Source organism: Zonotrichia albicollis, chromosome 22 (assembly GCF_047830755.1).
Source record: "Zonotrichia albicollis isolate bZonAlb1 chromosome 22, bZonAlb1.hap1, whole genome shotgun sequence".
In the NCBI taxonomy this organism is placed as follows: Eukaryota; Metazoa; Chordata; class Aves; order Passeriformes; family Passerellidae; genus Zonotrichia; species Zonotrichia albicollis.
In genome coordinates, this window is record NC_133840.1 from 6,626,806 (window position 1) to 6,642,424 (window position 15,619).

General features: G+C 42.8%; 1 protein-coding gene across 12 annotated transcripts in view; it reads right to left on the reverse strand.

Moving 5' to 3' along the window:
• The window catches only part of CUX1 (cut like homeobox 1), a 272,878-nt gene that overhangs the window by 117,836 nt on the left and 139,423 nt on the right, over positions 1-15,619 (reverse strand). For all 12 annotated transcript variants that reach the window (XM_074556863.1, XM_074556862.1, XM_074556857.1 and 9 more), the window contains exons 7-8: positions 13,840-13,916; positions 13,069-13,135 (exon numbers count right to left, since the gene is read on the reverse strand). In XM_074556863.1, the coding sequence (XP_074412964.1) occupies positions 13,069-13,135; positions 13,840-13,916 (144 nt within the window). The remainder of the gene's footprint in view (positions 1-13,068; positions 13,136-13,839; positions 13,917-15,619) is intronic.

Below are 15,619 nucleotides of genomic sequence, written 5' to 3' on the forward strand. Positions count from 1 at the left end.
TTTGGAAAGGTATTAGATGCATGATTCAGAACAGGAGCTGTGTCTGCAAGTGGCAATGCTGCCTTGTTCTGTTAATCCTCACCAAACTTGTACTCTGCCACCTGCAAAATTATCCTGAGGGTGACAAGGTTGTAACTTCCAGCACAGATATCCTACAAAACTGGGTTTCCAGGCTCTAGGGAATGAAGGATGTGGGGGCTTTTTCTGACTTACTCTCAAGTTCAGACCAAAGCCCTCACTCCTCCTACAGCAGCTCAGCACAGAATCAATCACAGCATGGCTGGGGTTGGAAGGTCCTTAGGGATCACCTCATTCCCACCCCCTGCCATGGGCAGGGAACCTTCCATGTGCTCAGGGCCCTGTCCAACCCAGCCTTGAACACTTGGGTCACTTTTTGTCCATGCCAGGTACACCCTCTGCCAGGAGACAGGAATTTTACCCCATTGAGTCAGTCCCTAGACCTCTCCTAGAGTTTGGCAGAGAGGCTGTCCTGGTTTAAAAAGGAAGTGAGTTTTTTGGGATGCTGTGGTCAATGAAGGATCCCACAGCCTACACACTCTGTGGGAACCACCCCTGGAACTGCAGCCCTTGGCTGGAGCTCTTCCCACCCAAGGCAAGGCTGAGTTTGCATTTAACCAATGGATCAGGGCTCATCCATACCCCAAAAGGGTTTGTTTGCTCTGCTGCAGACAAGTTCTGATATGAACTGGCAGACAATGCACGGGCTGAATGCTGGAACAAAGAGGCTGCTGGTGTCTCCAGCAAGTTAGGGACAACACTAAACAACTCCACTTGTAAGCAGAACATTATTTTCCCTGATATCATACACAGAAGCTGCTGTTTAATTAAAACTAAGCTGCTTAAGCCATTAAACTGGCAAATGGCTGTACCAAATGACTTGTCATTGTTAGCATTCCAGCAGCAGGAGTTGTTTGTTGTCACTCAGATGGCAACTTCCAATGCTAATGCACATTTCCCAACTGGCTCCACAGATCTAAACCAGCCCAGGACAGGGAAGTTATTAAAAGTGCTGCTGCACATTACCAAGGAGTACTTTCTTCAAAGACACCCACATTGTGTACTCTGCTGCAATTTAATTATTTCAAACTTCTGCCCTAGAAATATGAGCCATTCCAGGCACTCAGTTGCATTTTAAAAAGTAGAACAATCACTTCTGTATCAATTCTGGCTTTGAGCCCTAAGTTTAAGCAAGTCCAGATACAGCCTCCTGATTTAGATCTTGCAGATCTCAGCATCAAAATCTATAATAAAAAGCATAACCTACTACAACAGCTACTTTATTCTGATTACATGCAACTAAAAAAATTAAATTTTGAAACATCAACATTTTATCTTGGGTCAGTAACAAAAAATATAAAAAAGGTTATGCAGACAACCTTCAAAGCCATGGACAGTGATCATCCAGGAATCCAAGTGGAGACATTCCAAAGGACTCTGTTTGCTTATCACTTGGATTTGGGTCAAGACTGGAAGCACCAGGCAGAGGTGTCTCTGGAATCCATGGTAGGACACTCTGCCTCTTCTCTGCAATCTTCCTTCCCTTCCTCACCACAGGGAAGGTCTGTGGTGAGGAACAGCAATGGTTAAATTGAATTTGTCCATCTTTTACTTCCTATGAGTCAAGTTCCTCAACTCTACCAGTCTGCAGATAAAAATCTGCTACAACAATAAATAAATATTTCCACTTTGTCTCAGTAAAAGCAGAGGAGTCCCACAGTAAAGCACCACACAGGTAAAACAATGAAAAAAGGGTAAAATGATTAAAACTGCCCATCCCAATGCCCTGAGATAGGGCAGTCAGTGGTAACACAGCATTAATATTAGGGTAAATGCCATTTGCATTCTCTTCCTTTGGTGTGGTCTCCAGGAAAAGAGAATATTTCCATTCACCACAGAATGACCTAATGGATGTCCAAATGAATGATCAGCAAATGCATTTTATGTGCTTCTATTTATGTACCTTTATTTTCACAGCTACAATGCAAGCACCAGAGCAGCACTTCCACTTTGCTACCCAAGGGCTCAAAGACTGCCCACATTACTGAAGTCTGGCCTTACCCTGAGTGCCCTTTGCACATATGGCACAACTGAGTCATCCCTTGGTTTGGGTAGTGTGCTTGACACAACAAAAGTGAGATGTAGAGCTAATTACCACTACAGCAATAAAAACAGGAGTGTCCTTTTTATAAACCAGTCTCAAACTGAATTCCTATCAAAATCCAGAGGTTTTTTTATAGAAATGAAGTTAATAGATACCTAGAACTACTGAATGAACCAACAGGATCTCTCTGCATTTAGCAACAAACCTTGAAAACCTTAATCTTGTGAGTCAGTAATAACAGTGGAAGAAGCCAAGCCAATCTTAGGTCTATAATAATAAGACAAGCTGTTTAAAAGACCTCCTCTGAAACAAATGTGTAAATGTCTCACTAAGGCTGAGATGCTGATTTAAGATTAGACAGTGAAAATGTACTTATTTTGGTATCAGTTAAGAACAAGTTGTGTTTCTCATTCACAAAGGTTTAAGGCAAATGGTTTAACAGCACTTGAGAGCACAAACTCCTTTCTCCAAATGCCACTGACACCTCTGCCTGTCCTGTGCCCCAGCCAATTCTCTCTGTTTTATCCTATCTCTCTGTTCTATTCTCTCACCTATTCTATCACAATTTAAATACATCAGGCTCCTTCTTCATTATCAAAATCAAACCTACAAATACAAATTTTCCCTTGACAAAATCCTGCTGAGGTCCCCAATGAGGCCAGTCCTGGCTGTGACACTGCGGCCAAAAAGAACCAGCCAGGAAAAACCCCAAGGCTACACAGAGAGACAGGGGAGGATTTTGAGAGCAATATTCCTCCAGATAAGGCATTAGGAGTGGTGTTGTTTCAGAAGTGAAGGACTGATACAGCAAAGCTGATGACCAGCACTGCAGCAGTAACTGAGGAAAAGCAGAATTATTATTGCCACAACTACAGAAGAGTAAAAAGTCCAGACATTAAACCAAGTCAGGTGAAGAGGCAGCTTTAGAGCAGATGAAATTCAACACTGCTAAACATGTGCTAATGCCCTGAAGAATATTTGGGCTACTTTTCTCCACCTCTGGGCCCTCCACTTCTCACTAGGTAAATCAGGAGATGGACTAATAGAACATCCACATCTAGTTAAGATCACATTCCAAACAGAGCAAAATCCCCTTGGATGGACTATCATGATTCACTGCATGAACAGCTAAATGATCCAATCTGGAAGAGCAGGAACCTATGGCAAATTCATCTCCATGATGCATTACAGAGCTGATTTAATCTTTTTTCCCTCTCTGGCCATGGAGCCTGGGTTGTTATCAGAGCCCAGACAGTGGGCAAGACAGGGTCCTTTTATCCACTACAGAATGACTGCAGCGTTGTTGAGCCCAGGAAAAGGGAACAGCCTCAAAAATTCCCATTTTTAAAAGAGGAAAAAGATATCCTAAATAATTTTGGGAGTCAAAATCCCAGCTGTGTGGGTGCATCTGGAACCTTCATCCCATGTGTGTTAATCTACAGGGAAAAGAAGTGCTACACCCTGGGTAAGGCAGGGGTTAATTCCAACTGCTGTCGAATGCCCCAAGTCTGTGCTCTGTTCATCAGAGCATTAAATCTGAAAGCTCAAGAGAGTAGTGCAGCCGTGCTGCAAGGGCTATGTTATAAAGTTCTGCATTAAAAATTCATATCCTAGGCTTGCCACAGTACTCTGCTCTGGCTGAAAGGAGAGCTGGCGGGGAAATATTAGACACCCCACTGTCTTTCTGGCAATTGGAGACATTCCTCAACAAACAGCACCTCAGGAAGGGAATGAAAGGGCAAACAAACCGTGAAACAAATCAATGAGTTCAATTATCTCTCTCTCTCTCGGAAAGGAAACTTTTCATTTTTAAGGCTGTTTCATGAAATCTTTTAATGACGGCCCTGCACACGGGTGCTGAGCACTCTGGCTGCAGAGCTGGCTGCTTGGCAGGGCTTTTTATTTGTTTTACATGAGACACACATTCCCAAACACAGAGGGTGAAACAGAGAGCAGGGTACAGGGATCTCTCTGCAGAACAAGAACTCTGCTTACCCTTTACATTACCACGACCACGTGGGATAAGAGCCTGTAGAAATTGTTCCCACCTTCCCTGAAGTGTCTCCAGGAAAGAGTGAATTTAGATTTATTAAGATGGTTAGTTACTCCATGGTTAAGTTATGTGCTCCTCACTACTGGTTAAGGCTCTGTGCATTTCACAGGGATTTATGGCAGCCCAACTGGTGGATGACACAGTTCACAGTGATGGAAATGGGTGGTATACTTTTATGAAAGCCATATGTGCCCCTCAGGTTATCAGTCTGATGTATTCCGGCAGGTTAATAATCCCCATCCCATAAATGAGGAAATACATAGGAAATGAAACATCAGTAAATACAATTTCTTGAGGAAACCATGCAAAAAAAAAAGTTATCTGCTCACAATCCTCCCCTGCCACTCTGCTTAGCACCAATTGTAATAGAAAGATTCCCTTTCCCCAAAGCTGAATTTTGACTCAAAAGAAGAAAATAGAAACCATTGGACAAAAGTTGCCATGGCACTTCATCTGTATTTTTATATATATGTGAATATTTCTGGTTGTTAGTACAGCTGAAAACCCAAGTGACTTCAGCCCAGCAATGTGGGTTTTGAGGGGCTCAGCCCCATGAGGAGGGGCAGGAGGGCAGAAATTCATCCAGAGGGTGCAGTCCCCAGGGAACCCAGGAGATTTATGCCCAGCACAAAACAAATCAACACCAGACTAGCCTAAAGCCCCTCACTAATAAAAACCTGCGTGGGGGAGGGAATAAACCCCCACTATTCAGCTGAAAGTTCATTAGTTCCATGAAGGAATGAAGACAGGCTGGAGAGCTGGTGATCACCAGTAACCAAAGATCAGCTATTAAAAGGCACTGAAAATCTGCTACAAAAGGTTAATAACCCCAAGGCAGTGCTTCAGTCAAATTTAATTTTTGCTCAAAATTTCTTGCAAACAGGCATTTAGAGCTTGCAAGCAAGACTTGATCAGCTGGGGTTTATTCTGGGTTTCAAGCAGCTGCATCCAAGCAAAACAGGGGAACCAGAAATCCTTTCCTGTGTGTACTGCCTTGATTTCCCAGTTGTGATCCCTGCTGGTTCCCTTCCAGTGCTCCAGCCCCTGAGTAATCTCCCTGTGACTCAGTTTCTCAAGGTGTTAAAACTCTGGCAGGCAAAGCACAAAATCACAGCTCTGCTCTGTTCTGCTCCTGCAGAAACACCAGAGAAGCATTAAGGGTTAATAATCTCAGGCTTACAGGATTTGTGTATTATGCATTTGTTTATTTAATGCTTTACATGAATGCTAATGAAGTTATTAACAGGCCTGCATGTTGTCTATTGTTTTTCTTGGGTTTAGTGTCTGCACCATCCTGCCTTATCCCTTCTGTTCCACGAGCTGGCCAACACCCAGCTCTTCCAAATCCCTGAATCAGTGTTCTACCCTGGATTCTCAGCTTCCTGATCACAGACAGTATTTTTTAAAAACTCATTTGTTAAAATATTATCTTTTAAAAAAATCTCATCGAGATAAAGGAATTTTATTTCCCCCATGCCAGATACCTTCTGTGACACAAAACTGCAATCCCACGTGGCCTTATTGTCTTTTAATTAGATCAGAGATATGCAAATGAGACAATATTTCTTAGGACCCATTAAGTGATGTCTCCAGGAGGATCAGAGGGGGCTGAACCAGGCAGGACACACTTCTCTGACATCCTCACACTAACCTGCCCCAGGCTCCAGCTGCTCCTCAGCAAAGTCTGATTTACTGGAAATGCCACTGTTTTGTGGCCTTATTACTGCCCCAAACCTGCAGATCAAAACCCCTTTTCTCCTGCAACCAAAGCATGGGGTAAATGCAGGGGTGCAGGTGCTGGGGTGATTCCTGCATGTCCAGTGCAGACACCTCCCTCCCAGCCCTGCCTCTGCCACAGACATGAGGAAAAGGGCTCAAGGGAACGCAGAGAATGATATGGGAGTGGGCAGGAGAAATAATTGGGAGTTTTAGAGCAGGGATGAGCTGTACAGCAGGGCAGGCACAGCACTCCACTGTGTAGCCTTTACCCGGAGAAATGGGAAGAGCCCTGAGCTCCCAACATCAACAGGATGAGCTGATGAAACACATCAGAAATACTTTTTGTTTTTAAAGCAGCTGTGGAAGGGGCAACATCCTTCTGCAGTCAGGTGCCTGATAGCTGGGGCATCACAGCAACTTTTTAAGGCAGGGATGGGTTCAGACCTACCCACATTTAGGTGTAGGTTTAATGAGATGCTGAAAAACCCTGCTAATGAGGAAACAGCATAGGGATACTTGCATAAGGCAAGCTGTGCCAGCTGCAGCCTCTGACAGTGATGGCTCACACCTTCCTGTTCTTGGAAAAGGCAAACAAAAAACCCAACTGAAAGCACTGGGGGAATGTGCAAGTTGTCTGGATGAGGCAATGTGGGACTGGGGAGCAGGGCTGCCAGCTCTCACAGCAAACACCTGGCTCTCCAAAGGGACAGAGGATCCAGGCAGAAGAAGAGGCTGTTTGCCAGGACACAGAGTTTCAGTGCCTGGGATCTCAGTGAGTTTCCTGAAGTTCCCCTCTTGTTCAGGACGTTCTCTCTCTCAATAAATGAGGGAGCACACTGCACTTTCCTGACTCATTTCTCTGCCTGCGTGGGAGTGGGAAAAGCAGCTGGAATCCATCCCTGGAGCACAAGGAGAGTTTGCAGTACACACCAGGGCAGGAAATCACCCATTAAACACGTGGCCAGGTAGGGACCAGCACTGCAGCACCTGCAGAGCTCTGCTGTGGGGTGGGAATGGGTAACCCCGCAGGGCAGGGCCCCATTTGTTTTTGATGGTCCCAGGGTTTCTGTGCTCCCCCTGCCATCCAGCCTGCAGGAGCTGGAGCAGGCACAGCCACGTGCCCTCCTGCTGTCACAGACAAGGCCCCTCCAGGAAGCAGTTCTGCACCAAAATAACTCTGTTGATTTGCTACTTTGCATTGAAAAGAAAAATTAAAAAAAGAGGCTGTTGTAATTTGCAGACACACATGAAAGAGCTGTGTGGAATCCAGGCTCAGCTGACTGGCAGATGCAAGCCCAAGGACACAATGTGCCTCTGCCAGGTTTTCCATCCTCTTCCTCACACAGCCCTCCCAGGCACCTACAAAGTTCAGCCACAGGTAAAAGGACCTGCTGTGGTGAGATGGCTCAAAAAGCTGCAATGTCCTTTGGCTGGCCTCACAGGAAAGCCAGTCCCTGCTGGAGGTTGGGACTGCAGGACACACTCGTGGTCCCTCTGTTCCTGGACCCTGCCTGGAGAGGTCTGGCTGCACAAGAGCACGTGGGGACAGACAGCACAGGGACACAGGGACACTCCTGCCCCTGTCACTTCACCCAGATCCTCTCCATGGCTGCATTCCCTGGCTGCACCCATGGCTGGGCTGACCCCCAGCCTGGCTGGCACAGGAGCCAAAGTGCTTTGCATTTATTTAAAGATTTCCATCTAAGGATCTCATGTCAAGCCAAGGTTACAGATAACAGGGTGATGACTAGAATATGCTGGAATACCCTAAGGCTATGTTTTTCTACTTTGGGTTGTTAAATAACACCAGCTTTTAGGCTATACTAGAAAAAGGAACTGAACAGCCTCACTGGAGGTTGGAACACAAACAAAATAAAAGCCCTGAGAGGACCTGGGGCACTTTGGTGCTGTCAGACAGTTACATTAACTAATTTGCAAGCATTACAAGTCTAACAAAAGAGGCAAGAGAGCCCAGCTACAGCACGAACTCCTACTGACTCCAATGGCTCCATTTATATGGAGTTCTCAGAAATGCAGCCTTAGAAATGAAAAATGGAAATAAATAACCCTTTTGTCAGTTTGTGGTCTATCATTTGCATGTCTGCATATTTCTAGACTCCAGCCAAGGCCTGACTGTTGCCTTTGGGCATTAACCACACTCCTTGTGCCTCAGTTTCCCTATCCAAAATTAAAGGTTAATGCCAAGTGTTTTACAGGAACCCTGAATTCTCATCCCATACAACTTTGCAGCTTTTCTGGTGTCCCTGCAGGCTGAACCAAAAATGTGACAAAAAAGGGCTGGTTTGCACACGGGCTCTCAATCCCTCTTTCACACCAAAGCTTTTGGTCAAAATAAGAAGCAGATCTCCAAAGTGTTTCCATTCATCTTCACTTGTAGTTTTTAAAGCAAATATTAATGTTGTAATGGTGACTTTCAGCCTGGTGAGTTTTACATAAGGCACAGTTAAAAGTTTGAACCTCAAATGTTACATGCAACAGAGCTTTCTGTAAGATTCGAAACATTCCATTTCTCTTCACGTTTTTTTTTTTAATTTGTTCTCTGTAACACCTTCCCTAGTTTTTAATCTTCTCCTGGCCACCAATCCTAGGGTTTCACTGGTGGCAGCAGGACTAGGAAACTGAGGGAAAAACTCTGAAAAGAGACATGGCCTATGAAGTTCTCCACCTCCTGTTTTTAGGGAAATCACTTTAAATACAGCAATAATTCCAGAGCTGAGCATTAGAAGTTAATGACTCATCAAAGGAACAGGAAATAGGGAACTTTAAGACCTTAAAGGCACAGCAAATAGAAGTTATTTCATGTCATGTCCAACATCACCACCCTAACTACAGTACTTCAGGCTCAATGGGGGGAAGCAGCATTGAGACCATTTATCACAGTAATTATGTGATGCTGGAGGGAGCACAACTTTATTTTTTATTCAGTTTGACCCCGAGCACCATCAAAATGGAAGACTACAAACATCTGAGAAGTGATATATTGGCACCAGCCAGCACTTAAACATGAAAGATTTGTTTAAAAAAAAGTAAATAATTCAATTCTCACTGTATATTGGGAATTATTCCCCTGAAGTCCAAGTTAACTCAGATTTGAAGATTTCATATGAATACTTCAACTCCACCATGTAACTCCAGGCAGAAATAACTCTTCAGGAATTCTCTACAACTTCTGGTCCCATCTCCTAATCCTGCACTCCTTCCATGCTGAACAGCACATCTGCAGAACTTTATTTTACCCTGCTGCCTGAAGGACAGCTCTGTTTGATGATGTGGAGGAAAAGCAGAGTTTACCCCAAAGAGGCAAAAACCACAGGCATCTCCTCCTGTTGCCATTGTCCTCCTGTGTCATCCTTAGCTGTGCTGCCAAAATAAACAATAATCAGTCTGATCTATGGAAGGACAACAATTCTCTGCCCATATACTGGAGGCAAAATGTTTTTCTACAAGTTATTGAAAGTAGCTGTGTTTGGATGACTGCTTCAGTAAATATGAAAAGCTCCTTCTCCACTGCATTCCTGTGCTACTTTTAGAAGGACAAAAAGTCTGAATCTTACAGAAAATCCACTGGTAGTGACTGACAACCTTAACCTAAACATTTTTCTGGTTTGTGTTGTTTATGAAGGTTTTTTACTGCAGAACTGGGGGAGGGGGAAGGGAGAGTGGGCAGTACCAGAAATCCTCACAAGACTACTTAAAGCTGGCTGGTGAAAATGGAGCATTTCAGTGAAATTCGATATTTTCTTTCATCAAAGGCAGGGAGCCTCAACCCACATGTTAACAGTAATGTAACAAGCCTACTGTATGTGCTGCAACCCAAGGTCCTTTTCCAATTAGAATTCATTTAGGTTGGGGGAGAGCAGGGGTCAGAGCAAAGAGGTGGCTCTGGAATTGATCTAAAACTGGAATCCAACCATTCCAGCTGGGAATCCCAAGCACTTGCTTGGATTCTGCAGCAAAGCAGAAGTGAAAGAGCACTGTTAGAGAGAACAGTTTGTCCCTGGAAAACTGAGGAAATGTATACAGAATGTTTCTTTTTCCACAAAGAAAGAAAGTAAAAGGAAAGTCTGTTGCACTAGAAACAAACCAAACAACCCCAATATTCTTTAATTTTGCTGAAACTCAAGCCAGAGTTTGCTTTTCAGTTCCAGGTCTGATAGAATCTCCAGATCAAACTCATTAGTGCTGGTTAAACCCAGTTTTGCTGATAGAAACGTGTGGGACAGCAAACAAAATCAGTGTCAGGCCTCAAGAGAGAGGATGTGCCTCTTTAATTGAAAAAGGCAGAGTAATCATTCATTTATTTAACCCAGAGATGATTATAATCTGAAAACCTTGAAATCCTCTTACACAACAACTGTTTTGGCAAGCCCCTCTGTGTTCCAACAAATATTAAACTGTGCTTGCCATTTGTCTAAGGAATCTTGTATTAATAAACATGAAGAAGAACACTTTTACCTCCCACACTCAATGACAGAAGAAAACAAAGACCAGCTGTATTCATCAATGGATCCTTGTTCTGCACATAAAGGCTAATTACATTTTACTTCAAGCCTACACATGGAAAACTTTGCTCCTGCCATCTTGTCAAAGGCAGCTTCTGATATTCCAGCTGACAGACTGCAATGACTGCACATAATAAACTTCTTTTTGTCATTAACACCTTCAGTGCCCGGCCCGGGGCTGTGCTGGGGCTCAGGGAAGGGCAGGGGCAGCCCACACCCACCTGCTGGGAATTCTGTCTGTAGGAATGACAGAATTGCCCTGGAAATTCTCATTCCAGCCACTGATCTCACTGGAAGGTGCCTGCCTGTGCCTCTGTCCCTCCCTTTGCACGTACAGTACTTTGAATGGGACATTGTGAAAAGATAAAACAAACAAGTTGACATAATGATTCCCAACTTTTCAGATCACCACAACTGGGCTCCAGGATAAAATCCAGACTCCTTAATGCTGATAATGAAGACTTCTCACTCTGTATTTCTTCTGCTTCTTGGGGTTTTTTTGCCTTGCTTGAAAGATTTTCAAAGTTTCAAGTAGTTGAAAGACAGCTTTATTCTGAGACTGAAAATCTTAAAAGCACTGTTAGCTTTTAAATATTGACAATTATCTGGTTTTTTCCTGAAGGCACTCCAATTCATCTGCATCAAATAAGTGTCTGTAAAACTAACAATTCTGGCCCAAGATAAAAATCACATGTTTTTAAAACATAAAATTAAAATTGGCAATACAAGTAGCTTTTCAGACTTAGATCAAAAGAGGGCTTCTTTTAAGAAAAGAATCAAACTGTCTTTCACCCTTTTTATTGGTGTTTTTTCAGCCTTTCTCCCAGTTTTTACAATTAAAATAGATGACTCAATTTCACTGTCTACATTCAGTTCCCTTTTCATGTTCTTCTAGATTTCCATATTGCAAAATTTGGGCTCCAAACACCACAGACAACTGTTGTTATGCAAGAACTATTCCTGCCATAAATATCCAAAACAATGATAAAATATTTCTGCTGTTATTAGGACCTACAAGTTTGTTTTCACAGTACATTAGTCTGGGAGATAAAGTACAAGCTTTAATGTCTGCTTCAGGATTCTGCTCCACGACCACTCTATTCCAGACCCAGTCTCCATAATCATCCTGCTACAGAACACAATAAACATCTTGTTACTGCAGATGCTACTAATTCTATGTAATTCTATATGAATTAGGTAAGAGTCACTCTCAAGATCATATAAAAACCAAATATTTCTGTGTGAATCTCCCCCAAAAAAATGAGATTAGAAATGCAAACAAATATTTTAGAGAACAGATTTTGCTCAGTGCAAGATAAATTACAGCACTTAGGGAAACAGTATTAAAAAATGAAGCACTCTGCAAATAAACACATTAAAAAGGGTGAGAGGTTATTAGGTTCAGTGCCTACAACCACTGATCTCTGCCTGCTCTCCCAGAAGTGACTGCAACATGAAATAACAACAACAATATCAGCTATGTGCAGGAAAAAACAAAGTCAATCTGCAGGAATTTAAGGCTCCATCTGAACCAGCTTTTGTTTACATCCCTCAGAGAGGGAATGAATCAATGAAGGAACAAAAATATTTTTGATCCCTGTGCATGGAACTCATCTTACATGGAGCTCAAAGGAAACTGGACTTCCAGAGCCAGACAAAATTCACCTGAAAGATTATCCTGAAGGACAGAAAAGGTGTTTAAACTCCAAGTGCTGACGGTTAAAACTACCATGGGCTGAATTTTGTGAACTACATCCTCAGTGGGGAATCAGATCCTCAACAGCCACAGAACCAGAGGGTAACAAATTTAAAATTGGTGCCAGTTTGACTGGTTTCTAACACTGGGCAGTGGGCACAGGGAGGTGACTTTGAGTCCCAGCCCTTCCCCTGAGTGTCCCAACCATCTGAAATGGCTGCTTCATTCCCATCCCATTTCCAGACACTGAAATGACTCTTTGTGCTTAATCCCACTGATCATGAGAATTCCTTCTCATTATTAACTTTCCTTAAATATGAAGGGTTCAAAGGAAACCAGCAGCAGTCTGTCTCTTTTGTTGTTCCCTGCCCTGATGGTTAATAAAACCACAGGATAATTGGAAACAGTAGCTATTAACAAGACAAGAATATATATTTTTAAGACTACCTTCATGTTCTACTTGAAAACAAGGAAAATCTGCCCAAAATTCTGCTCTCTGTAATTAGGGGTGAACCTGGCAGAGCAAGGACTATTACCCCAAAAGCAGAAAGAACCAGGGTGCCTAAGAATCAAACAGAAACCCTTTACTAAATGAAGCTTTGTTTTCACCAAGATGGGAAGATCATAATGAATACCTTATTTCTGAAACTGCTCTATTCCTAAATAAAATACAGGAGATACAGAGGGTAAGAGATACACAGATGAAGCACCTGAGAATGAAACCAGGAATGCAGCAGTGTGTGTGCCAGGAGAAGTGTCTTGTTGGGGAGAAGAAAATATAAAAACTAATAATCTCTCCATAGGAGGCCAAATTATGACCATGTTTTCCAAAAACTTGGATGCCTGAGCCTCCCTCATCTCATCTGTCTCCAACAGACAGATGCAAAACAAAAAAAAAAAAAAAAATCAGTGATACCCTGAAGGAAGACACAGAAAGAAAACAGGGAAATCTTACTTTGCAGTAGTTTCTTCATCATATTTTGTTTTCAGATCAAATAGTTCTGTCCTGGTTTTTTCCAAGGCTAAAAGGCATAAACATGAAGCATTACAGTACTGAAATAGCAGTATTCAGTCATAAATAAGGCTGTACATCTCCTGATTAAAAAAAAAATAAAGCTTTATCCTTCTACCTAGGCAAACCATTATGGCTTAGGAAAAAACCATAGGGTTTTGATTTTTTTTCAAAATTTCTTACAGTATTTCTGTTACATTGCAAAAATTTCCAGTTTCTGCTTAACCAAGCTGGACATTATTAATTTCTTATTAAGCTGGCTAAACTGCTTATTCCTTTGAAATACTTATTGCAGTAGTTGAGGGAATAAAATTTCTTCTGTTCTCATAGTAAACAAAGCCAAATGTGCCCAGATCTGGAATTTTGAAGTGTGCAGGGATAAAAATTAATGGCAAGTCATGGCAACAGGCAAGAAATGGGGTTCATACAGATATTTATCACAGTTTGGACATGTGTGGAAGCAGAACACACATGGAGGGTAAATTCCATGGCCTGCTGTAATTCCAGGGATGCTCTGTGTGTGCTCCATGGCTTTGTCCCTGTTTTTTGCCAACGACAGCTCCAACAGGAGTGTTTGCTGTGATTCACACAGCACATCTGAGCTCTGCTGGACCTCCCTGCACACCAAGAGCTGCTTCACTCCCAGTCCTGACAAACCCTGTCCTGTCACCTCACCCTGATCCCCAGGAAAAGGTCACTAAAGCCATGCCAAACCTGTTTGCAGAGCTTGAACTTTGTGTTCGGCCTCCTCCAGCTTCGAGGCTGTCGACATCTGGGTCTCCTGCAATTTTCTGTCAAGGGGAGAGGAGAGGTGAGAGCAGAGCAAAGAAACTCATCTGTGCCTTGCAGATTTGGGGGATGGAGCCATTAAATGTCTCAACTGGAATGAGACAACTGCCAACACCACACGGGCTCTGAGGTGCTTCTGTGGGACCCACAAATGCTGTCACAATTGTGAGATGCTGCTCCTACTTTGTGGTCCCACTTATTAAAATTTTAACAGTGTAGCCACCTCATAACATAAGCTGTGAATGTTATAAAGAGTTGACTGCTATATAAATGACAACTTCAGTGGAAGGTTTTCTTGAGCATAATTTGTTTTGGAAATGTCACACACATTGAGAAAATTGTCACCAAGCACCCTCTGTTGTACAAAGTTAGTACAAGAAGAATGATACATTTCCATTTTAGTGTCATAATGAAGGAATTTGTTGCCATAACTGATAGAGTGAATAGATGCAGCAGCTGTTTCATCAGAGCTGTAATGGGTGCCAAATGCAGCAATATTATTAGCTACTCTTTAAGAAAACACACATATTTCAAAACAAATCTCACTGTGGTATTTTCTATAGAACAGGAGCAAAACTTTAATATGCTCACATTTCTTACGTCCACAGGCAACGTTTTCTTGTTTGTGTCAGTTAAATTCATTTTTACATCATGTGGCCAGGCAGCCACTGCACTCCTTGCTAAGGGCCAGGCTGCAGGAGTTATAAAACTCATCTTTGAAAGGAGCTGCTCCAACATCTCCCAGGAGCCGTGCTTTTTACAACACTGCTTTTAGGATATTCTGCAGATCTCAGAATTGTGAAATGGCTTATGAAACTACCAGCATCCTGCCTGCACTCCATAGGGTGCACAAATTTCTCCTCCAACACTGCTGACCAGGTTAATAACTATTTATAGCCAGAATCATGTGTCAGTTCCCTTCATACTGAACCATATACTCTGAGACTCAAAACCTTTCTTACACACGCTTTTATTTTCATTCCACGACCTGCCATTTTGTTTTATTTTTAAGTACATTGAAATTGCAGTTTGCTTACAAGCTGCTTATCAAATAGCAGCCACAGGTATTGATGAATCAAAAAAGAAGCTTTGCATTCACTGGTACATTCTCCTCATTCAGCCCTGAATTTAAACAAGCAACCCTCCAAGTAAAAAGCTCACGTGAACTGAAGGTTTTCCACGCTGTGTTGAACACATTATAGCCTCAGTGTTATTGCTCCATGGGAGAAATAAATTCTCCAGGCAGGGAATGCAGCCTGAAAGAACTCCCTCTTTAGCCCCTTGGTTTTCTCCTGCCTGATTTATTTGCCCACCAACCTAAAGATTCAAACACTCCCTGCTCATTTGCAAAAGATCAGAAATGCATCCAAAATGTTTTGGGTTTTTTAAATTGATAATAAATAATGAAAATCCTTCTTAATTTTGGCAGGTAGGAAAATGCAAATCTTCCCAGGATAATTCAGGATAATCCCCTGTCTCAGGCATTGCCAGGGGAGCAGGGGTGGTGCATCCCTGGCCCTGGCTGTGTGACACACAGGAATTGCCCTGGTAATGGAGACAGGTGGGTGTCACAGAGCCAGGGAGGAATAAAAGCAGGTGTGACACCCACCACCACATCACAGAGACAATCTGTCCCAGTTTCACTTCCACACTCTCCTGAATGCTTTCCTGGGCAAAGCTGAGGATCAAATGATCCTGTGTCAAA